At 42.9% G+C, this 26,128-nt stretch overlaps 1 protein-coding gene across 10 annotated transcripts in view; it reads right to left on the reverse strand.

The window, feature by feature from the left end:
* LOC131057423 (protein NUCLEOLAR FACTOR 1-like) overlaps positions 1 to 26,128 on the reverse strand; it is a 362,090-nt gene that overhangs the window by 294,062 nt on the left and 41,900 nt on the right. For 7 of the 10 annotated variants that reach the window (XM_059221116.1, XM_059221119.1, XM_059221117.1 and 4 more), the window contains 2 exons: positions 16,005 to 16,137; positions 15,339 to 15,460 (listed from right to left, as the gene is read on the reverse strand). In XM_059221116.1, coding sequence (XP_059077099.1) covers positions 15,339 to 15,460; positions 16,005 to 16,137 — 255 coding nt within the window. Of the gene's footprint in view, positions 1 to 13,675; positions 13,917 to 15,338; positions 15,461 to 16,004; positions 16,138 to 26,128 lie in introns of those variants that run through there. The other 3 variants (XM_059221122.1, XM_059221121.1, XM_059221125.1) reach the window with 2 other exon arrangements.

The following is a 26,128-nucleotide window of genomic DNA, read 5'->3' on the forward strand; positions in this document are numbered from 1 at the left end:
AGCTGAGCAGCATACCATAGGCCCCCGGGATGTCCACCACTTGAATATCGATGTACATCCGAATACGTGGATCTGCCGTTAATTGCATGTGTATGTTGTTTAGCTCCCCTACTACAGTTACTTCAGATTTGTCCAACTGGGTAACCTTTCGGTTAGTCTTGGTGGGGGTCAAGCCTAAAGCACTACATACTGACAAGGGCATAACATTAGCTGAAGCTCCCGAGTCAATTAGGCAGTTGTGCAAGTTCTTACCAAAGATTTGGAGAGTTAATAGGAAAGGCGGGGGTTCTAGCTTTTCGGTGAACAAGCTAATTGTAGGCTCTGATGGTAAGGTATCATTGTTCATAATTGAAATGTCCTGAGTTCTTCCCCGTGCACGTACTCCAAAGCCAGCCTCCATAGGTTGATCATTTGGGAACTCAGGTGGTGCAGCATAATTCACTATTGCACCCCTAGGAGTTGTTGGTCCTCTTACCTCACTACTGATCTTCTGGGGTTGTCCTTGCACTATTCTCTATCCGGAGTGGTCGTCCATTCCTTTGGACTGAGCTGGCGTGGGTTCCTTAAGGCTACTCAAGACCGTGTCCCTAACTTCGGAGACTCTCATCAGTTCAGCAAGGGGTAAGCTGACTTTAATCCTTTTGAACTCATCTGCCACCAACTGGCCTAGCTTAGCAATCTCTATATTGCTGGATGACCTATCACTGGAGCCCGGATTTGTGACGGCAATTGGCTGGCTCTGCGGAACGAGCATTCTCGGCTGGGGGGGTGCCTTCTGGGACTGACCTTGGCTCGCATACTATTACGATGCCTTTGGATAACTCGGGTTATTGCTGGCATTCTGATCTGGAGGAACCTGGATGTCCTTGGGAGGCGTGGAAGTGGTGTAAGGACCGCTGCTGTTGTTCTGGTTGTTATTGTTGTAATATCCCCAATTTCCGCACTGGTATTGCTGAAATGCATTTACATCGACGAGCTAATTCGGGTCGGCCACCTCATTTTCATCCTGACTAGGGAAGAAAAATGGGGGAATGTAGGTTTCTAGAACAAGTGCGGTGTCATACCTTGGTGACGGCACTATTTCAAATCCAGAGGGAGGAAGCACTGGTTGAGGTATTGTGTTCTCCACCTCCCACTGGAATATGTTGGCAGCAACCTGAAATTCGTCGCATTGTAATTCTGAGTGTTGGTTAGTGTTGTGCAACCTGCACCAGTCAGAAAGTGTTGCCTCCGCCAAAAACACCCTATCCGTTGGCCTGTTTTCTGATGCTAGCGGATTGTCAAGTGGAGTAGGCACTCCTCCGTTGTTGGGACGGGTATTCCATGTCCTCGCGGATCTTTGATATCCTTGATTCTGGTATTGAACTTGGTGCTGACCCTGCTGCTGGTTCCTCTGATTACTTTGCAACTGATTATTCTGATTTCGCAGATAAGTGACTTCAGAGGACAGCTTTTTCATTTGGTCAGTCAGCTCCCGCATTTCATCTTTCTCCTCTTGGGTTCTTGATGACACCGTGGTATTTTGCAGATAGATGGGCTGTTTAGGAAGGATTTGAGATATAGGTGGTCCTGGATGAAGTACCAACTGACTGGTGGACTACTGAGGCTGATATGCCGGTTGCGGGATCGGGTTTAAAATGGGCGTTTGGTGGGCCAAAGCCTGGCTGATTCCCTGGACTTGGCTGGACACAGCAGGGGGTCCTAATTGCATCAAGGGCCCGGCGATATTTTGGCCTAGTCCCTTACTGATTTCCATAGCCTTAGCATAGGCCTCAGTCAATGTGGTCGGTGCAGGATGTGATTGTCGGACGAACATGGCTGTCAAATAATCCAGCACTGAATAATAGATTTCTCTTGCCGAAGCGTCACTCACTACATACGGATCTTGCAATCGGGTGAAGGCCTTATGGAACCTGTTGTTAAAGGAACTGACAGGCTCATGTTCCTGTCTCTTGACTTCTACAAATTGCCTGTATAGCTCCGTGGGGGTTATAGGGATGCCATACTTTCCCGTGAAGGTTGTCTTCAGCTTCCCCCAAGAGTCAATAGAAGATACCGGCCAATGGATAAACCAATAAAATGCGTCTTCCCCTAATGAATAAGGAAAAAGTCTACATGCAACATCTGCGTATTCAATTTGTCTATTGCGTAACGCATCTTCAAATATTTTGATATGCTCTTCCGCTGTCCTATTCGGGTCATTTGGATGAAAAATGGAACAGAACCTGTCCGGGCTCTTGGGCATATCATGGTAATCTGGAAAAATTAGCGGCGACGGGTTGTCTACCAACCATGTGGCACCATTTGGAGCTGGTGGATTGTGAGCCATCTGTGGCTGATTTATCTGTGTTGTGATAGGAACTGGAGTTGCAACCGCCGGAACTGTAAAAACTAAACTTGTTGGAGCAGCAAACTGCTGATTTGCAGAGCTGGACTCACTAGGATCTGAAGCCTGGCGATAACCCTTGCATCTGTAGAACTGAAAACCAGTAAATCTCTCCCGTTCGGGGCTTGATTTTTGGACTCTTTCGAATCTCTCCGGAGAGAAAGATCCAATTCGTTCCAGGGTGAGTTGTCTTTGAAGTTGATTTTGTGGATTTGGTGCGGGGCGAGATTAGCCTCTTCCTAATCTCTGATTCTGTCTGTCAATACGGCCAGCAATCTCCTGCTTCTCTTCAAGGATCATACACGTTCGGGCCTAATCCAGATAATTCCTCTTTACTGACCAAGCCGAGCTATATAATTTGGTAACAAGGCTTTCTTGCCCGTCGCTGAAATCTAAATCCGGCTGAAGCACTGGTTGCGGATCCTTCTCTGGCTGAGGAGGATTAATGGGCAGACTCGTTATTAACCATATTAGTGGAAGGGAAAGAAAAAAGTTGGATTTCCTTGAGGACTTGCTTGCGAATGGCAGCAATCCGTTGCGTTTCTAGATTTTCCTTGATCACAACCTCTATTGTCAAACCCTTCTGCTCTTCCTGGTTGATAGTGCGGCTTACTTGTCTGAAAAGGGGATGATCTTCCTCTGACTTCCAAGCTAGGGATCGTAACTGATCCACAATATATGACTGATTTAGCCCCTGATCTGGCTGTTCAAGGGGAAGGTTAAGTGGGCATTCATACAGCAACACCATACTGCATCCTGAGCTGCCTTCCTAGTATTTGTTGTACACGAGAGAGGGTAAAAGCTGATTCTGCTGCTCTTCACAAGAGTAGGCTGATATGATCTTGAGCTAATTGCTTCAAAAGGCCCTCCTTCTAGCGCCAATTCTGTTGACATGGATGAAATCGCATTGCTGCAAACTCCATAAGGCCAACGCAGAATACAATAGCCGACTAATTATCCTACTCTCTCTTGAGATAAGGAAGTCTCTAATGCTGTTTTCTAAGTTCGATCAAAGGAGACTACCTCAAGGTTTCTTTTGTCAGGTCTTGACTGCGGGATCTCTCAATGGCTTGATGTGTTTATGCTGGAAACACGAGGAGGCTTACGTTTGACTGGCGGTTCTATGGATAAGTTCCCCGGAACCTTTTACGATCTTTCCATCAGATGATATTGGTTAATTTGAAGCTGTTTTAGCAGGACTGCAGATTTTTCGAATAGATAAAAAAAGGGAAAAGAAAGGAAGGATAGGGAGAGAGAGAGAGAAAGGCATGAACTGTAAATTCTAACTAAGACAGCAGATTCAATCAAGCAGACAGACACCTCCAGGAAACTAGATTAGGCATCATCAGCCATTTAGACACAATGCTTGCATAAACTTAGTGCAATCTTCAAGGGAGAAACCAGATTTTCATATTACCAAATACGATATTAGAATTTCTACATTCATGGTATATATATTTGATAATCGAACTGAGCATGAAATGGTCCAGATTAACCATGCGGAAAGAAAAAGCAATCAGCTATTCTCTAATGGTATGGACTATGAAGACTCTATCAGATGCTTGATTAAAAACTGCTATGCAAAATGAATAAACATAACTAAAAGCTTTCAAAATTAAGTGAAGAAGGAGACCATGCACTCACAAGGAAACTTGAAAATAGTCTTAATCCATTGTATCAATTCCTGCAAATTCCTTCAGAGCTTTCGCAACAATCCAAGAACTTCTTACAAAATGAGGGAAAACCAGTCCCTTAAATAGGTTTCAAAAAGATGAATGGCCTAGATTAAATCTAAATAAGTGGCCCAGATTCATCCATAAAGTAGTGCTGCCCATACCCATAAATGGGAGGCAAATATCAACAACTACCCCAACATGGGCAATAACTACCCAAAAAGGGATAATTCCAACAATTAGGAACAAATCAAAAAGGGGACACGAAAGTTTTACAATTTGTTGACCAAAAGTCAACTGTCACCTTTTTGGGACAAAGTGTGCATTTTAAGATTTTGGGGGGAAAAAACACTTTTGAGAAACTATTTTCTCTATTTCGGTTTCACATTCCTTCTTTAGAAACTGGTCCTCGCCATGCAGGTATTCCCGCCATAAATCACGACCTGCTGCCCGTTCCTTGCGAACGCATTCCTGAAATTTGATACATAACTGGAAGAGGAGATTGAAAGGAGGCATGGGAGGGTGGCGAATTTTGTACTACATGCCCTCGAGATACTGGTCTACGTGCTTTAAACCGTCCTTCCAGCTGGAGCGATTACGCTCGAAGCATAATATGTCTGAATGGAACTGACCAGCAAAACTCAAGTCTCCAACGGAATAAGAAACCTTATCTGCTCCCAACCTTTCTTCCCAGTCTAGCCGGATTACACTGTCGGATAGGTCATTTATCCATCCTGAAACCATTGATCGGAGGATGGTCTTACCTAGTTCTTGCATGTTCCCGAGAATTACCTCACATGCGTCATTTTCTTTGTCAATAATTTCCTGGGCGTCGTTCTTCATGGTGACGGTCCAGTACCATTCCTTGAGAACACTGATGCCATGGGGATCTAGGATGTCAGACAGTGTGGGAATTTGCGCATGTGTCCAAAAAAGAGCTCTCATGAGGGGAAGGGTAGAGGCCGCCACTTCGTGCATGTGAAGGGATTCCCTCTTTACCTCCAACAGCCTGACTAGAGTGAGCTCTCGATGGAGAGCCATTTCTTTCACCTCCCTAAGGATCTATTCTCCCTTTTTCTTGATGTCTTGCATCCATTCCTTGACGGCCTTTGCGGTATCTCGAATTCCTTCAAATTCAATCGTGGTCCTTTGTGCCAATGCCATTGGGGGAATATGGGATTCGGAGGGGTTGTGCAATGGCCGTAGGAGCTTATCAATGTATCCCTTGGCCTGTTCAGCACGGGCCCGATACATATCCTTTTCTGCTGTGATCTCCTCGAGCTGTCTGAGTATGTTCTGCACTGAATCCTTAAATTCTTCCTTTTCCTGCTCTTTTGTAGCTCGTCCGATGGGGACAGTCGTAATGCTATAATCTGCCAGTGTTATTTGATTTGCTGGCTTGTCTACGGGCGGGGTGGCAATATGAAGAGTGCGGTTCCTTTGCTCGTCCCTGGTTACTTTAGAATATGCCCTTGGTTTCTTCTTCCCTTTAGCTTTTGCTTGATCCATTCGTGAGAAGATATCCTCTAGATCGATGGGTGCCTTGGTGGCGGCCCTACGCTGAGCTCTGGCGATCAGCCACTCTTGAGGCACTGTCTGGGTTGATGATAGGGTCAAGTTAGCATCCTGTTCTCCTATGCTCTCAACCGGCTGACCACAAATTCGTAGCTGCCCTGCCATCGGAGGAGTGAAAGAGGGAGGAAGCTCTTTGCTTGCAGCTGAGTTTTTCCCTATTTCACTGAACAACTGTCTACTATCCTCTTGTGAAGGTTGCTCCTCAGTTCTCTCGGGCTCATGAATTTCGTCTATCCTTTGTTCTCCTTCGACGGTCGAGTCATCCTTGGCTGTATTAAGGAGAAGCAACTCGTGACGGCTCTGCTGGGTAGGTTCATGCACTTCGACCCCCTGGGTGGATGGGATTCCTTTTATTTGGTTACCCAATTTGGTCAACTCGAGGCCTTTTGGCTCGGTGTCTAGTACATCAGGTGCAAGAGGATCATTGGCCTCGAATGCATCGATGTCACTCTGGGAAGGCGGAGAAGGTACGCAATCCAATTCTATGGCATCGTCGGACGAACTAGGGTCTTTTGAGGATGAAGTGGCCTCTGGCCTCTTTATGGGAATCTTCTCCCTTCTTGTTCTTTTGGACGTCCGAGTTCCTCTGCAAGCCTTAGCTTTCTTTCTTTTCTCTAGTTTCTCAGTTGATGTCCCTTCGTCTTCGGAAGACTGAGAGTCAAGACTGCCCATCAAATGGTAAGTGAACTGGACCCCTTCATGAACTAGCCTCTCGATCTGATGATGTAACCACTGATCTGTGTATCTTGCTGGGGCTACCATAACTGCTTCGAAATCCGTGATTGGGTCCTGAGACCAATCAACGCTTGGCAAGAGGTGTCTTACTGCTTCGAATTCTCGGACTTGGAGGCAATTTCTTGAGTCCGTGAGCTGATCTGGGACCTGACGGTATTCAAAGAGTCGCATCTGCTGCACACTCAACCTAGAATATTCTCGTCGCCTGACTTCGTAGTCATCGGAGCAATTTTTCCAATAGTCTTCAACTGACTCCTTTGCTCTGTATCTTCGACCATAGGCCCTTTTTGCCAGATTATCATGATCGAAGTATTTTCTTGGGAAATGGTCTTGGAGGCCATAAGAGGCCAACTCTGCAAGGGACTCCTCTGCTAGGGTGGGGGTTCTCAATTGGACATCATGGTTGCCTATGATCATAGGAAATGTGAATCCAGCCTGCTTGCTCTCTCGAAGTAAGATGTCGGCCGGGCGTGATTGCCTTGCCACCTACATAAGGATTACTTTGTCGGTTGGATACCGTGGAAGTCGAAGGGGGGCACCATCGAAGCCAGCTATTCGGATGTAGGAAAACCTTGGGCATTGGATGAACCAGGCTCCGTACCTCTGTACTAAAGTAGTAGCTTGCTCCGAGAGCCTTATGTGCAACCCGCCCTGCATTAGCCTAACCAAGCGCATTGTGAAGGCGTCATTGACGCGTTCATACTAACCAACCGCGTAAGCCGAGCTGTTCTTTTCCCTTTGAGCTATATCCTGGTAGTGCAGCTGTGGGTAGCAATCATAGACTTTCACCTGACCGGGCCCATTCCCGATCTCACCTTTCATTATCAATCCTGGCAGTGGCTGGTTCTTTGCAAACATATAGACCAAATAGGAGGTCATGGTGAAGTACTTCTTTGCTTCGAGCTCAATCAGCTGAGTGTGGATGTTATCGCTTATGATCTGGGCCCAGTCAAACTTAGACTTTCCGGCGAAGACCTGCTCTGTAAAATAGAACATCCACTCTTCAAAGTAGCTGGACTTAGGAAGTCCCATGACTCGGCTGAGTAAGGTGACCATATCCCCATGCTCATTATGAAAATCACTTCTGGGGGTCTTTTTCACAATCCTGGTGTTCGAAGGCCTTTTCTCCTTGAACCATTCTTCGTTAATCAGTGCCCTGCATCGGGCCGGATTCATATCATATGCCCCTTGTGCTTCGTCCATGGTTGTAGCTGTGGGATTATTTGAAAAGGGGATATCAAATGCATCACCGATAGCCTCAGGGGAGAAGTCGGCGATAGTCATATTTTCCAGAAGCACTAATCTGGACTTTGGTTCGTAATGCCGAGCAGCCTCTACTACTAATTCATAGTTCTGGATTGCTAGAGGAAAACCTGCCGCTTGGGCGATGCCACTTTCCACCATCTGCCTAGGCCTGCCATATGCGTTGGGTGAGAAGACCCGATTCCTGAAGTCCTGAATATCAATATGGCCAAGGTCGGTGTCACCAATGTTGTCCCAAACGCTCTGAACCTTCGACTCCCTTAATCCTCCCCTCTGATATTGATACTTCATCTATTCAACCTTACGCGGGATGTCTGATTTGGACGCTCGTAAGGTTTCGGCTGCAGCGGGTGTTTTTGATGATTCCACCGCCGATTTAGGCATCTATCCTGCACAGCCGGACGCGGATTACAAGGTGATACGAGAACAGTAATGCGGGTTAGATGCCTAAATGAGTGCTCCAGCAGGCCGGAATTAATTTAGAGTTTAGTCCGGACATGGAGCAATATCATTTTAGCTAACAACTTGATTAACTTTAACCGCAGCATATTCTTGAAGATTTGTGACTACGCATTTATACTTATCACTTTCGGACTTTGGATTAATTTTCAACAGAGGCAAAACATGGAAATCTTCTTGAGTTTGAAAAGAGATGCAATTTCTGGCTAAACCTTGGGAGTGAATTCTAAATTTCGAATGCTTTGAACAACGTTCTATGAAAAAGAGATGCAGGTTTCAAGAATTCAAGCATTGCGATCAAATTTCGCACATTTGTCTACTTGATTTAAGCATTTTCAAATGATCATACGCGATAAAGCGTACTTACCTGATGGGAGCGGATGGCGAGAGATTACCCGACCTCGTCGCGTGAAATGAACGGATGATCCTTCTTATTTTGAATCCCAACTGTTATCCCTCTGATTTAAATTTTCGCGGTTTGGTGGACGAAAGAGAATTTATCAATTTTAAATGGTTTTACCCTTGGCAATCTGAATTTAAATGGTCGAGGGGGGTTGATGCAGCGTCTTACCTTCTTATTTTCAGACCTTGGAGAGTTCTTTCAAATTTTCAATTGCATTTTCTCTCCAACTTTGGATTTCTGACGAATTTGGAGGTTTCGGAATTTAAACTTGGTTCCACCCAACCTGCACGAAATTCGGAGCTTGAACGTTACTTGTAAACTTGGAGATTCTCAACCCGTTGGCGAATTTCGGAAGTCCCTGGGGTTTTAGGCGAGCAAGAGACGTTTTCGGAGCTCTTCAAAACCTCGGACCTGAGCGCCCCTTTTTTCGCATGCTCCCGCAACTTTGGAACTTCGGAGCTGGAGACGTTTTCGGCAAACTTCGGCAATTTTGGGAAAAAACTTCGGAGGACTCGCCGCGTAAGCCGGGTGCCTTCGAAACCTCAGAGAGCTTGAATGAATCCGCAAGCTTCGCCAAACTTCTAACTATGCCATCCTTCGCGATTTTCGCGACTTCTGTAGTCACAGCGCTTTGCAAAAAAAAAACTTCAGAGGACTCGAAGATTTTAGATGATTTTCGGACCCTTTTGCCTCTTTCGCGATTTTATCATTTATCCCCAGAGGTCCGAAAATAAGACTTCACGTTTTACCTTTCCCAGGGGTCCGAAAATGGACTTTTCGCATTTTCGGAGCTGGAGGCGCTTTTTAAAAGATTTCGCACTTTAAACTTTTCTTCGGGGGTCCGAAAATGGACTTCACGTGTTTTCGGACTTTCGGACCTCATGCGTCCGTTTTACAACATTTTGCCCTTTCAAAACCTCGGACCTAAGGTCCGAAAATAAGGTTTTAAGTGATTTCGGGGGTCGAAGGCGTTTTCAGACCAAGGAGAGTTTTCTTTTTAACTTCGCGTCTTACTTTATTCTCAGGGGTCCGAAATTCGGATGCTTTCGCGATTTCTGACTTTCGGACCTCAGGCGCGCTTTAAAACATTTCACGATTTAAACTTCGGACCTGGGGTCCGAAAATCGTACTTAAGTGATTTTCGGACTTTCGGACCTCATGCGTCCGTTTTAAAACATTTCGCTTTTATTTTTTCAGGGGTCCGAAAATAACACTTAAGTGACTTTTCGGAGCAAAGCACTTTCGCGTTTTATAAACTTTTGCGTTTTCTCATTGACGCCTTTACCCCAGGGGTCCGAAAGAAGATTTACGAGCTGGTATCCGAAGTTTCGAACCTTGAAACACTTCTGCCAATTTAAGAAGAACCCAGACCATGTGGCGTTTTGGGCGAAATTGATGCACTTCCAAATTTCGGAGCAGGGTCCGAAAATAACACCTTAAGTGATTTTCTGGGTTTGAAGTGCTATCTTCGCAATATTTTTTAAAGAACTTTGGATTGCTTTCGAACCGAGTAGGGAGCATCTGCTTTGAAATTTTCACTCCAGGGCCCGAAATCTGCCCCTTAGACAATTTTGGAAACTTGCACGGAACGTCGGACCTCCTACTAGTTTTGCCAGGTTCCACAAATCTGGATTTGGAAGGCATCAGAATACTAAGGCACTTGGCCGATCAATTCGATCTTTCATCAACAGGCGAAAATCATCTCTCGCCCAAACCTTGCAAAGGTCGGGTGACAAACTTTATGTAATCGGCCTCATAGCTCTGGCTTGGCAGGATCCGTCAATTCCTACCATCTTACGCCTATCTAAGGTGATTTTCAAAATTTTGGAACAAAGCTCTTGGCGCTCACGCCCGAGGGCTAGACTAGTCAGGAGGACTCGTCGGTTCATTGCTTCAACGTTAATCAGCTTACGGATTGGTCACGAACTCGCTCGAAGAGACACGAGAAACTCTGCTTGGAACCTCAGGACAACGATTGAAAGCTAAAAATAGGAAAGGGGACCCTGTCGACGACAAGGAGCGTGTGCAACGCACAACACCTCGATATTGAGCAAGTTGACACCGGACTTCGGGCAGGTGGCGTCTTTGTGGTCTCCCGGTCCGCACCATTTGCACAAATATTGTGTGGCCTCTCCCTTCGGGCAATCTTGGGCGAAGTGCCACCATGGTTGCACGCTCTACATTGTACCATCGGTTGGCCTTCGGAGTCGTAGTGGATCCGGCTCCTTGTATTGTTATTGATTCCCCACCGGTTATCTCGATAACCTCCCGATGTTGCATTGGTGTTCGCCTGGGAGCTGTCGGTACCGCCCGATGTAGTTGGTTGTTCCTACGTAAGCAATACTTGTTGGTTTCGAGTTTTCATGTTGTAGGGGCATTCCCTGGTTGGATGCCCCATCAACTGGCATATATCACAATAGGCCTTCTTTTGGCAGGATCCTTTCTTGTGGCCGTCCGTCTTACATTCCGTGCACCAAAGCTCCCCTTTGTCGATCTTGCTCGGACCTCCCTTCATAACCTTTAGCTCTTTCATCATCCTCAACATGTCCTTCTGCAGGGCTTGCACCTTTTCGCCGGACTCGCCATCGCTGTTGCTTTCCTCAGAAGAGTCATCATCCTCGGACGAGCTATCCTTCTTCTTTTTCTTCTTGGATGTCTTGGTCTCGCTCTCGAGATCCATCGCTCTATTATATGCATCTTCGTACAAGGTTGGTGGAACAATTTTCATCTTCTTCCGAATGGAGTGTTTCAGTCCCTCCACGAACCATCTCTTTTTCAACCCATCCGCTGGTTTACTCTCCATTTTCCTCAATAGTTCCTTGAGCCGCCGACTATAGGCTCGAACAGTCTCGTTCTTGTTCTGCTTTGTGCCATAGATTTCAGCTACTATTTCATTGTCGTCTCTGAGGAGGCGGAACTCTATCCCGAACTCCTTCTTCAGGTCGGGCCATGTGCCGACTTTGGCCTTATCCATATCTGAGTACCAGTCGATGGCCACTCCCCTTAAGGTTGCTGGAAATTGTGTTACCCATTCGTACTGGTCGGTAACACCGTTCGCTGACCATATGGTTTCACAAGTGCGGCATTGGCAGACGGGATCTTCCTTCACGTCGCCGTTGAACTTCGGCAGCTTGTGCTTACTTGCCATCCCACCGCTGGGTCTCACTCCTCTGGTGCCTTGTGTTCTTGTACCTGGTGATCCTCCGCCTCCGCCTCCAGCTCCTGCACCTGACCCTCCACTCGTGGGTCCTCCGGAGAAGGTTGTTGACCCTGAACTGAACAAATTGCCTCCTGTACGGTACCCCTGTGCTCCCTCGGCACCGTCGGCCGTACCGTCACCTTTGGTCGTCTCCCTCCGGTTGTCCTCCGAAATGGACAAGTTCTTTAGTAGGTCTCTGGTAGCGTCGATCAGGTTTAGACTTCGCCTTATTTGTTCCACCAACTCTTCGCGACTTCTTACCCTACGGTGGTATTCTGGCGAACTGTAGAGTTCTCCTTCGGCACCCTCCGTGACTCCTAGGTTCCCTTCGAGCAACCCTACGACAGTGTAGAGAGTGTAATTCTCTCCGTCTATCTCTGCCTCCGCAACCTCCATGACACCTCCTGGGTTCCCTTCGAGCAACCCCTCGATCGATCGTCCCTCGGCAAGCTACCTTAGCCTACGCCTTCGTTCTATTTGTTGTCTAAGATTCAACGCTCTTTGTGCCACTTCTCATTCGTCACTTTGTATCTTTTTATTTTTGTCCTTATTTAGTATATTTGGCATAAATCACTTCCGTACATAGCAAGCACACACCATGTACACAAAAAAAGAAAAAAAGAAAAAAAAAACTTTTTATTAGTTTCCCTTTCGGCCACAATTTATATCAACATTGTGTCGGGATTATTACAGGGTTCAATTTCCCCTTCGCCTCTTGCCATCACGCTCTGCGTCCCAACGACGATTGTTCTGTTTGCGCGTCGTCAGCCTCTGGGTTAATCTCACCGACGAGTAGGCCAACCGTGTCCGTATGCCATCCGTTCCTTCCTTTCCCAAGTATGTCTAGGCAACGGCGCCAAATGTTTGCCACATACGGGTAAACGATTAAACGCAGAAAGTAAATACACAGAACATAATGGAAATATATTAAAGAACCAGTCTCTGTATTAATTCAACAGTCCATATACATCAAGTGCCATAACATCACATTTGATACCACTATTCTGACGCCACTTTGAAGGAAAGGTACGCAATATATAATACCCGAAGGGGTGCGACCAACCGTCGCGTCCAATTGCCCTTCGGGACGACTAACTGACTGACCGCCGTAACTCATTATTACCGACGACAACATAAACATAATAGGACAACATAACATAATGATTATTCCCGGCAACACCAACTTCATGAAAGAATTATATAAGGCTGCCAAAGGGAATTCGAACTCATTATTATTGAGCACTTTTACTTTGTCTTTTACGGGAGCATTGGAATTTGTGAGAGACCAAGGGTTTCTGCAAATTTTCAATCATTTCCAGACTTTGGAGAATGTTCATTCTTCAGTGTTCAGCATACTGAGGTTGTGGAATATCAACTGAAGATTGCTAATCCGATTGGCTTAATCTAGAGGTCAACATGGTGCCAAACTTATGAGAATTCATAAGGGTTTCAAGCAGATTGAAGATTCTAGCATAAGGAGGATTTTAAGTCTGCGTTTAGGTGATTATTTGCACATATTTCAAGGCTGTACGGCCTGCTTTTTGCAACCATTAATTACAGCAAGGGAGCCGCTAAGGATTGGAGGGTGATTTTGATCAATGAGGGCACAATAAATCCCAAGCAAATTCTAGAGAGGGCGCTGGGCCTTAGGGAAGACATTGGCATCAGTTTCGAAGGAATTCATTCCTAATTTGGGAGTATTGAACCATCTAGAGGCTTCTTTTTACCAGCAGAAGTACAGAAGTAATCTGTTCATCCTTTATCGGGTATGCATGTGTGTGTAAAGGTTTCAAAAATAAATCAATAATGAATATATATGGTTGCTGCAGTTGTTACCTTCTGTATCTATTTAGTTTTCAGTTTTGAGTATTCCTATGTTTTTATTTGCATTGCTTTTATATCAAAAAAATACAAAAACAGTACGAAATTCAGAAAACCAAAACAAAACTTCAGTAGTTTTCATCAGAGATTTAGAGTATCACCGTTTGGGAGGACTTGGGGTCTTCACAGCCAATCCATCTGCTATTATGTTCTGCAGCCATAATCAGCCCACAGCATTTTACCATCCTCCAATTCTCAATGCACCTCCTGCCAACACCTTTGGTTTTCCCAACATGTATATGCTTCTAGCTATTCCAATCCTCCATACCCAGCCCCAAAGCCAAAACGCAAGGATCAATTGCACAAAACAGCTGATACAAATCATCTCCAATAGTGATTCCATCCTTATCAACCTAAGCATAGCTTTCAAATCTAAAGCACAGGCCAATGAAAACAATCAGCTCCACAAACAAACTAAATATCTCTATCAGCTTCCAATGTCATAGGAGAAATTGGTTGAATATGTGGACTGTTTATCGGTATCCATTAGCTACAACCCTCCGAGAACTTGGTTATTTAGAAGGCGGCTACTGAGACCATTTTAACATTTGAGAAGCCAAAAATGGCTGCTCTCTAATACCATACAACAAATTGTTACAAAGAAGCAAGCCTTGGAAAATCAATCATCTTAAGCAGATACTTGTCTCACAATTCATCCAAGATCTTGTTTAAACTTGCTGCCCAGACTGCTGCAACAGCTTGCAGATCAAATCCGGAAAACAATGATGCTACTGCAAGCCTTGATGAAGCCACATGTAGCTATAACTGAGGAGGTTCTTTTCTTAAACAATCTTTGCTTCCTATATGTCTGACATTGTTGTAAGGCAAATTAAAGTTATTTCAGTTTCTAGCAGTTACACTCTCCTCATGCTATAAAGGAGAAGTGCTCAACATTTTCTCCGCTGGTCATCTTGTTCTGATCCCCCTTTTTTCCCTGGAGTTTTGTTGGATATGCTTCTCTGTCACTCACCATTTTTAATTTGCTTCTGTAAAAGCTGCCTTGTTTTGCTATCCATATAATAATATCCTTTTATCAAAAAAAATACCATCAGCCATTCACACCGTTGTCTAAGATTCCACACTTCTAGTATCTGCATAATATGTGCTTGCATTCTCAAAAACAGTGGAAAATTATACATTTAGAGTATCAACTTTAAGCTTCTCTTACAGTAGACCTAAAGACCAATTTTATCAGCAAAACCAAGATGACATAAAAGTTTTGAATTCCACGCTAGAAGATTTGCTCATTGCAAGCTCCTAATGTGGTTTTTCCTTGAAGAACCCCTCATCCATCAATAAGATGTATTGCATAGCAGGTGTGTTTCGTATATATCACCTTCAATGTTGTAATCTTTATTCTACAATCTTATTAATACAACAATCTTGTGTAATCTGCTTTCCAAACCTGATTACATTTAAAGAAGGCTCTTTACAGTCTATTGAATTGTATTATTCTTTATAGGATTTTTAGTAACATATTTTTTAATATAATTTAAGAATGTAAATTGGAGCTTATGCTAACAACTTTCTCTAGTCAATAAGGAATTTTCCCTATGAAAATTATCAATCCGTGCAACTTAAAATTAAAAAAAAAAGTATTCAAACACTTCAAAGATCATAAACATCAGAAGAACGGAGGTTAATTGTTATTATTAAAATTTAAAATGCTAGGATTTTTTAATTTATAACACTAACACAGCATCAAAGTGTACCAGTCATATACACTATACACCAAATTCAAGTAAAAATAGAAAGTAGAGTAACCCCTCAAAATTAATAATCTCTTACCGACATCTGTTACTTCAGCATCACTCATATCATCACTTCCAACCTCTGGCTCGCTTTCTTCTTCCTCCTCACTGCTAACGCCTTGTTGTTCTCTCTGCCTACATTTAACAAAATACAATCAAATGTCTCTTGTCCAGAAGCTGAATGGTTACAACTTACACCACTCTATGCTGCAGGCATATGTTTCAAATAAAATAGTTGCCCAAATGTTCCAAGTATTTTCTAAGGTTTATAATTGAATACAGGCCAACCAACAAAATCAACGCATGTGATAGAAGAATTTTCTAATCAGAGCCGTAATTACCTACTAATATCATTGAACTTTTATTTTTCTTTCAATATATGCCCAAAAATCAAAAATATAAAATAACATCCCAGGTCATACAACTCATATAAGAATCACCTCACTTATACATGCAAGCCACCTGTAAAACCTATAGAGATAAAAAAACTGCAATACTAAAGACTATATGTTGGTTAATATGATTCTCCAGCTATCATTATGTGAATTGTAACTGCCTCACAGGAATATACCCTATATAAGCCAGGCAAATGAATTCCTAATTTACAAAGCAAATGACCCATCAAACTAATAGTCCTCGCATCAAATTAAGAAGGATTCAATAAAGTATAAACATTCACCTCTTATCATAGACATGGGCAAAAGATCCACAACTTGATTTCAGAGATGATAATAATGTATCATATATAGAAGAGTCCGTCTGGACTTTTTCAGGATCTGATTCACTCTCTTCAACTACATCACCCAGAGTCTCTGCAGATATCAACTTGAAATGCTTCAGAAAAGATCAGGTGATTATATCACAATGTGCACTTGACAGATAATCAACATTCAACCTGGACCTTAAGTTTGTCCAGCCACTGAAGTAAATTCTCCATTAAATTACCTTCAAATGAACACAAATACAGTGGTGACAGAAACGGAGAAACATAAAAGATAATATAGCATATGATAATAAGTTTTTATATTCAGCAGGCTTAAAATCAACACTATAAAATAAAAATAAAAAATCCATATCTTTTTTTCACAAGGAGAACAAGTCCTAAAAACAAACTTTCTTTAAGCATGATCCCTTACTCTACATGACCACAATTATAATCATTCGAGTGGAGCCCCCTTTTACAGCATTATAGTATTATCTGTTCTAGATAAAAAACTACCTGGAGCAAAAAAGATAGAAAACACAGTCTCAAGACACCAATTATTTGTTAAAAATTCAAACATACATCTATGGAAACATCTTGATGCTTTTAAATTTTTGTTGAGAAGATGATTTTGAGTCTAGACAAATCTCATTTAAAACTATCTTAGCATTGAAAAGATAAAAGTTAAAATCAAATGCTAAAAGGAATATGTTGTACAAGAATGGCATCTTCTTCCTTGTAACTGTTGTTGAAAAATAAATTGAATGAATGATTCAATAATCGGATAATTACATCGAACGATATACACACGTATATATAGAGGTTACAAGACGATGTTCTATAATTAGAAGATAACGTTAAAGTAAAAGATTAAAGAGCTAAACGCTAAATTGAGCGTGAAAGCAAAATTACGCGTGAAAGCTAAATTAAGCTTAAAAGCTAATTAACTAAAAAGAAAAAGCTAAATGCTAAATAAAGCTTAAAAGCTAATTAACCAAAAAGCTAAATGCTAAATAAAGCTTGAAAGCTAATTACATAATAAAAAGCTAACTTAACAAGCTAAATAAGTCGACAACTTAAAATAGAAGATGACCACTAAAAATAGAAGATGACCATTATAGAAGATATTAATATTATTTTAACACCCTCCCTAATGGTCATCGTACTCAATACCCTACAGAAAACACTGCAAGTGTTATGATCACAGATGCAAAGAACACTTTGCTGCTACGGAGACCCTCCCAGGATCTGCAGAATGTAAATGACCAAGAGTACCAAAAGCCATCCAAGCGAATGTAGCCGCCTTCACACGCGAATTAGAGATCTGGCACACACGAACTACTGAAGCCTGAAACAATGATTTTGAGGAAAAAATCAGCAAACCCTTTTGCAAAAGAGTACCAACTCCAAAACTGACTGCAAGATACCACGGTTGCAGATGTTCGCCCTAGCAGGTGTGACCCAAACTGACTGCAACAAAGCTCGAATTTTGAAGAGAAAAATCAATCAAAACCAAAGAACTTTGCGAATCACAAATCCCACATGAACTTCACATATTACAGATGATTTTTGAGGAAAAAATCGTAAAAACCAGCAAACAATTTTTGAAGAAAAAATCGTGAAAACCTAGAAATCCCACGCAAGCTTTGCGGATTGTTGTGCGTTGCACACGCTCCCTGTCGCCGACAGGGTCACCCTTCCTGTTTTTTGAGCCTTTCATCCTCGCCCTGTTCAGTTTCGCGCAGAGTGTCTCGCGTCCTTTCGAGCGAGTCCGCGACTGCTCCGTTAAGTGATGATGTCAAAGAAATGAGTCGATGAATCCATCAGGCTAGTCCAGCCCTCAGGCACAATGGCAAGAGTTTGTTCAAAATTTTGAAAATCGCCTTGGATAGGCGTAAGGTGATAGAAATTGGTGAAGCCCGCCAAGCAAGAGCAGTGCGTCTAAAGGTCGCACGAGGACCAAAGTCGCCGCTTTTCGCACAAGAGCTACGAAGTAGATTGCATAAGGTTTGTCTCTGCGATGTTTGTGGGATTTGAGTAAAGGACGATTTTCGCCTACTGGTGAAGGAGCGAATTTCCTGGCCAAAATGCCGAAGTTTTTAAAGTTGCGAAACTTGCCCAAATGCCTTAGAATTCCGAAGCCTCCGAAATCCAAAATTTGTAGAATCTGGTGAAAACTAGTCTGAAGTCCGAAATTTTGCTTAAGTTCCCAAAATTGCCTTATGGGCCCAATTTCGGACCCAGAGGCCAAAATGTTAAAATTTCACAAGGTTGGAAGATAGCTAAAATCGCCTAGGGGGCCGAATTTCGGACCCTGGGGCAAAAATTTCAAAATTCAATGTTTCCCAAATGGTCCGAAAATAATGCGAAGTGTTGCAAAAAGACCCTTTAGGTCTGAAAATCACTTAAAATGCCCAATTTTGGACCCTGGGGCAAAAACTGGAAAATGCGAAATGTTGCAAAAAGACCCTTTAGGTCCGAAAATCACTTAAAATGCCCAATTTCGGACCCTGGGGCAAAAACTGAAAAATGCGAAATGTTGCAAAAAGACCCTTTAGGTCCGAAAATCACTTAAGTCTCCCAATTTTGGACCATCGGGCCGAAAATTCGAAATTTTGATAAAGTTGCAAAAAAGTTCAAACACTTAGAAATTTGCAAAAGGTGGGTTTAGGTCCGAAAATCTCCAGCTCGCCAAAACACCAAACATCCGAAATTTGCAAAACGCGTTTAAAGGTCCAAAGTTTTTTACGAAAGGCATTAAGGTCCGAAAACTTTTCTAACTTGCAAAAACGCTTAATGCTCCGAAATTTGCAGAATCATACGAAAGGTCCGAAGTTTTTTGGCAAGGCGTTAAGCTCTGGAAATCGCCAAAATCGCAAAATGCCTTGAAGCTCCGAAGTTTGAAGATGCGAAAACTTGCGAAAATGGGCCTAGGGTCCGAAGTTTTCAAAAATTGCGACATGTTAAATAGCTCTGAAAATCTTCAGTTCGTCAAAACGCCTTAAATGCTCCAAAATATCTCCAATTCGCAAAAACCCCAATCGCTCCGAAATTTGCCAGAAGTGTTAAAATCGCGGAATTCCAAGGGGAGTTTATGGTCCGAAGTCCGCCCTTAGGGTTAGATAAAACAAAGTTTAAAGTTTTGAGGGGCCTCCATATTCGCCAAAGGGTCCAAAGTTGCATTCAAGGTAAAATGCGTTTGAAATTCTAAAGTCCTCTACCTCTCCAAAAATCGTTGCGCACAGGCCCAGATATAGAAATTCAAAATTGATAAACCCCCTCCATGTTGTTGCATTTCCATGTAGAGAGAGATCACATCTGATTTTGAAAGGGAAAGAGAGCCAATTTCGCGCAATTCATATTCAAGGTAAAACTATGCAAACCATTAATCGTTCGAGTTCAGATTGCCAGTTACCCAAGGTAAAAACCGTTTAAAATGATAAATTCCTTTCAAACAGTAACCGCGAAAATTTGAATTAAGGAGATAACCGTTGGAATTCAAAAAATTTGCAGAATTGTCCATTTGTCTTCACGCAGCAAAGTCAGGCAATTTCTCACCATCCACTCTCATCAAGTAAGTACGCTTTGTCTCTTGTGATCATCAGAAATACTTATAGATCAAACAGACGTATCTGCAAAATCTGATTAAAATGCTTAAATTTTCGAAATCTGCATCTCTTTCGCTTGTAAAACGTTGTTCAAAGCAGTCAAAACTTAGAATTCACTCCTAAGGTTTAACCAGAAATTGCATTTTTCAAACTTAGGAAAAATTTTCGAGCTTTGTCCTGGTTAAGAAATTAATCCAGAAAATGCTTAAGTATAAGTTCGCGATTAAAAGCTTTATGAATGTTGTGGTTAAAATCAATCAAGCTTTTAGCTAGAAATGTCGCTCCATGTCCAATCTAAATTTTGAATTAATCCTGGCATGCTGGAGTATTCTCTATCTAACCCGCCTTACTTCTTTTGTATCGCCTCATAATCCGCGTCCGACTGTGCAGGACAAATGCCTAAGTCGGCGGTAGAATCATCAAAGACACCTGCTGCAGCCGAGACATCGCGAGCATCCAAATCAGATATCCCGCGCAAGGTTGAAAGGATGAAGTATCAATATCAGAGAGGAGGATTGTGGGAGTCAAAAGTGCAGAGCGTCTGGGACAATGTCGGTGATACCGACCTTGGCCATATTGACATTCAAGACTTCAGGAATCGGGTCTTCTCACCTAACGCATATGGCAAGCCTAGACAGATGGTGGAAAGTGGCATCGGCCAAGCGGCAGGATTTCCTCCAGCAGTACAGAACTATGAGTTAGTGGTAGAGGCCGCCCGACACTATCAGCCAAATTCCAGATTGGTGCTCCTTGAGAACATGACCATCGCCAACTTCACTCTTGAGGCCATCGGCGACGCATTCGACATTCCTTTCCCAAACAATCCCACAGCCACAACTATAGATGAAGCACAAGGGGCATATGATATGAATCCGGCCCGATGCAAAGCACTGATCAACGAAGAGTGGTACAAGGAGAAAAGGCTTCCAAGCGCCAGAATTGTGAAAAAGACCCCAAGAAGTGATTTTCATAATGAATATGGGGATGTGGTCACATTACTCAGCCGAGTTATGGGACTCCCTAAATCCAACTACTTTGAAGAGTGGATGTTCTATTTCACAGAGCACGTCTTCACTGGGAAGTCTAAATTCGACTGGGCCCAGATCATAAGCGACAACATCCACACCCAGCTGATAGAGCTTGAAACGAAGAAATACTTCACTATGACCTCTTACTTGGTCTATATGTTCGCCAAGAACCAGCCGCTGCCAAGTTTGATAATGAAAGGTGAAATCAAGAATGGGCTTGGTCAGGTAAAGGTCTATGATTGTTACCCGCAGCTGCATTACCAAGATATAGCTCAGAGGGAAAAGAACAGCCCAGCTTATGCAGTTGGCCAATATGAGCACGTCAATGACGCCTTCTCAATGCGCCTAGTCAGGCTAATGCAGGGAGGATTACACATAAGACTCTCAAAGCAAGCTACTATTCTAGTACAGAGGTATGGAGCCTGGTTCATTTAGTTCCCGAGGTTCTCCTATATCCGAATAGCGGGCTTTGATGGTGCCCCTCTCCGACTTCCACGGTACCCAACCGACAAAGTAATTCTTATGGAGGTCGCAAGGCAGTCACGTCCGACCGGCACCCTACTCAGAGAAAGTAAGCAAGTTGGATTCACATTCCCCATGATCATAGGCAACCACGATGTCCATCTAAAGACCCCTACCCTAGCAGAGGAATCCCTTGCAGAGCTGGCCTCTTATGGCTTACAGGACCATTTTCCAAGAAAATATTTCGATCATGATAATCTGGCAAAAAGAGCCTATGGCAGGCGGTACAGAGCAAAGGAATCAGTTGAAGACTATTGGAAGAATTGCTCTGATGACTATGAGGTCCGGAGACGTGAATATTCCAGGCTGAGTGTGCAGCAAATGCGACTCTTTGAATACCGTCGAGTCCCAGATCAGCTCACAGATTCGGGAAATTGCCTCCAGGTCCGAGAGTTTGAAGCAGTAAGGCATCTCTTGCCAAGCGTTGATTGGTCCTAGGACCCGATCACTAATTTCGAGGCAGTCATGGCAGCCCCAGCAAGGTACACAGATCAATGGTTACATCAACAGATTGAGAGGCTAATACACGAAGGAGTCCAATTCACCTACCACCTAATGGGTAGCCTTGATTCTCAGTCCTCCGAAGATGAGGGAACGTCCAGTCCACCCAGGGAAGAAATTGAGAAACCTGAGAAGAGAAAGAAGGCTAAGGCTTGCAGAGGGACTCGGACGCCCAAAAGAACAAGAAGGGAGAAGATTCCTATAAGGAGACCAAAGGTCACGTCATCGTCAAAGGACCCCAGTTCGTCTAACGATGTAGTGGAATTAGATTATATACTTTGCTCCGCCTTCTCAATGTGACATTGATGCGTTTGGAACTGATGATCCTCCCGTGCCTAACATGCTAGAAGCTGAGCTAAGAGCCCTTGAATCAACCGAACTGGACAACCAAATAGAGGAAGGAGAGATTCCATCCACCCAGGGGGTCAAAGTGCATGAACCCACTCAACAGAGCCGCCACGAGTTGCTGCTCCACAATACAGCCAAAGATGACTCTACCGTCGAAGGAGAGCAAAGGATAGATGAGACTCATGAGCTCAAAAGGACTGAAGAACAACCATCACATGAAGATGCCAAACAGTTGTTCAATGAAATAGGAGAAAATTCAGCTGCAAGCAAAGAACTTCGCACCTCTTCCACTCCTCCGGTAGCAAAGTAGCTGCGAATCTGTAATGAGTCGGCTGAAAACGTCAAAAAACAGAATGCAGACTTAACCTTGTTATCAGCCCAAACAGTGCCTCAAGAATGGTTGATTGCCAGAGCCCAGCGCAAGGCCGCCACCAAACCACCTATTGATCTAGAGGATATCTTCTCGCGCATAGACCAAGCAAAAGCTAAGGGGAAGAAAAAGCCCAAGGCATATTCTAGAGTGACCAAAGACGAGCAAAGGAACCGAACTCTTCACATTGCCACCCTGCCTATAAACAAGCCAGCAGATCAGATTACACTGGCAAATTATAGCATCACAACTGTCCCCATCGGACGAGCCACTAAAGAGCAAGAAAAAGAAGAATTCAAGGATTCAGTGCAGAATATACTCAGGCAGCTCGAAGAGATAGCAGCTGAAAAGGACATGTATCGAGCTCGTGCTGAGCAAGCCGAGGGATACATCGATCAGCTCCTAAGGCCACTACACAATGCCTTTGAATCCCATATTCCCCCAACGGCATTGGCGCAAAGGACCACAACAGAATTTGAAGGAGTACGGGACACCGCAAGGGCCGTCAAGGAATGGATACGAGACATCAAGAAAAGGGGAGAGCGAATCCTTGAGGACGTAAAAGAGATGGCTCACCGTCGAGAACTCACTCTAGTCACGTTATTAGAGGTTAAGAGGGAATCCCTCCACATGCACGAAGTGGCTGCCACTACCCTTCCCCTCATGAGAGCTCTTTTTTGGACACGTGCAGATTCCTACATTGTCCGCCATCCTAGATCCTCATAGCATCAGTACTCTTAAGGAATGGTACTAGACTATGACCATGAAAAACGACACCAAAGAAATTATTGACAAAGAAAACGACGCATGTGAGGTGATTCTGGGAAACATGCAAGAACTAGGTAAGACAATCCTCCGATCAATGGTTTCGAGATGGATAAACGACTTGTCCAATGATGCAATCCAGTCGGACTGGGAAGAAAGATTGGGAACGGATAGGATTAATTATTCTGCTAAGGACTTGAGTTTTGTTGGTTAGTTCCATTTAGAGATATTATGCTTTGGGCGTAATCGCTCCAGCTGGAAGGACGGTTTAAAGCACGTAGACTAGTATCTCGAAGGCGAAGGCATGCAATACAAAATTCGCCATCCTCCCATGCCTCCATTCAGTCTGCTTTTCAAATTATGCATCAGGTTCCAGGAATACGTTCATGAGGAACGAGCAGCAGGTCGTGATCTATGGCGGGAATATTTGCATGGCGAAGATCAATTTCTAGAAAAGGAGTGTGAGACTGAAATAGAGAAAGTGATTTCTCAAAAGTGCCTTTTTCTCTCTAAATCTTAAAAGTGCACTTTTGCACCAAAAGGTGACATTTGACTTTTGGTCAACAAATGTAAAACTTTATTAATGCACCTTTTTGGATTATTTTTTGGAATTGTTGTAATTACCTTTTTAGGTAGTTATTGCTCCTTTGGGGCTGGTTGTTGATATTTGCATCCCATTTATGGGTATGGGCAGCCATGCTTTATGGATGAATCTGGGCCACTTGTTTAGATTAAATCTAGGCCATTCATCTTTTTTGAAGTCTATTTAAGGGACTGGTTTTCCCTCATTTTGGAAGAAGTTCTTGGATTGTTGCAAAAGCTCTGGCGAAATTTACAGGAATTAATGCAAAGATTAAGACTGTTTTCAAGTTTCCTTGTGACTGCATGGTCTCCTTCTTCACTTAATTTAGAAATCTTTCAGTTATGTTTATTTCCTTTACGTAGCTTTTTCAAGCAAGCATCTGATAGAATCCTCGCAGTTCACACCATTGGGGAACGGCTGATTGCCTTTCTCTCTGCATGGTTAATCTGAACCCCTTATGCTTAGTTCGGTTATTGAACACTCACTACAAATGTAAAAGTTCTAATGTTGTACTTGATAACATGAAAATCTTGCTTTCCTTTGAAGATTGCACTGGATTTATGCAAACATTGTGCTTAAGTAGCTGGTGATGTTTAATCTAGTTTCTTGGAGGTGTCTGTCTGCTTGACTGAATTTGCTATCTTAGTTAGAATTTACATTTCATGTATCTCTCTCTCCCTATCCTTCCCTCCTTTTTCTCCTTTTTTATCCAGAAAATCTGCAGTCCCATTAAAACAGTATCAACTTAACCGAAATCATTTGATAAAAGGATTATAAAAGTTCCAAGGAACTTATCTATAAATTACCCATCCAACGTAAGTCCCCCTTGTGTTTCCAGCATAAACACATCAAACCACTGAGTACTCCCGCAGTCAAGACCTGACAATCAAAACCTTGAGGTCGTCCCCTTTGATCAAACCAAAAACAGCATTAGGGACTTCCTTATCTCAAGAGAGGATAGGATACTCAGCTGGTTATTCTATTCTGCGTTGGCCGTATGGAGTTTGCAGCAATGCGATTTCAGACACGTCAACACGGATGACAGATAATAATTTTTAAGGAAAAAATTCTAAACCCTCGAAAAGAGAATTTACGATTTTGAGGAGAAAATCAAAAGACCAAGAAATCTGAGGTTACAAATCATCGTTTTTGTGGAAAAAAACGGTAAAACCCAGATAACTAAAATCTTACGCGAATATTGCGGATTACAAATGAGATAATTTTTAAAGGAAAATTATAAACCCCGCGAACAATTTTTTAGGATAAAATCATGAAAACCCTCCCATGATTTTTTGTGGAAAAAATCAGAAAACCAACAAACAATTTTTCAGGAAAAAATCGTGAAAACCATGGGACCTGTAAGACGAGGTCTGGCCTAAATCAATCTAATAAAGGTAACGATATTCAGATATCATGAACATGCACTGTTTCCAGGTGTTGTGGTTGAGGCCACTGAACTTCTGACTGTGTTCCAACATGATGTTGCTCAAAGATGCCATCACGAAAATGGAGGTTGAAAGAGATCAACCTGGTGAAAGCATGATACAAAAGAATTTGATTAAAAAATCAGAATAGAAGCAACTGCACAAAAAATCTGAAACCCTGGAGGAGAATTCTGGCACGAATTCTAAGGTGCGAATTTCAAGGTTTGGAAGAAACCCAGAAATTAAAATTTTCTGCAAACTTAAAACCTTTGATTTTTTTTTTTAAAATAGACGTCCACAAAATTAGCAAAAAACACGAACTATTTTTTAAATTCCAAGGCAAATTTGCTAGTACAAAATTCAAGGCATGGAAAACGAGGCACCCAGAAAAATCTGAGACCAAGCCAAAAAAACTCTCGAAAAACCCACCAAGAATCTGGAATCAGAATGTCGATTCGACGGCTCACAAATCAAGGCACAAAAAACGATGCACCCAGAAAAATCTGACAACGACCCAGTTGAGGTCTTGAAAAACCCACCAAGAATTTGCAAGCAAAATAAAATTTCGACTTGAACTGAAGGGTCAAAACCCTTGTTGAAAATTGCAGAAACCTTAGAAAAAATTTCAATCTGCAAAAAAAAACCTCCAAGTTGTAGGCCCGAAAATCTCCAGAACCCTAAAAAAAACATGAACTGCTGCCCAGCACAAAGAAAATCGCTCGCGCACAAGAAACCCTCGAAACCCACAAAAAACCTTCAAAAAAGCAAAATCGTTTTGTATAAAAAAACAATAAAAAAAATCTAGAAAATATTCCAGAAAAAAGGCCGTGAATTTTTATTAAAAAATTCACCAAACTTTAAAGAATCCCATCGACCTGCTCTGATACCATGAAAAATAAATTGAATGAATAATTCAATAATGGGATGATTACATTGAACGATATACACACG

Source organism: Cryptomeria japonica, chromosome 5 (genome assembly GCF_030272615.1).
Source record: "Cryptomeria japonica chromosome 5, Sugi_1.0, whole genome shotgun sequence".
Lineage (NCBI taxonomy): Eukaryota > Viridiplantae > Streptophyta > Pinopsida > Cupressales > Cupressaceae > Cryptomeria > Cryptomeria japonica.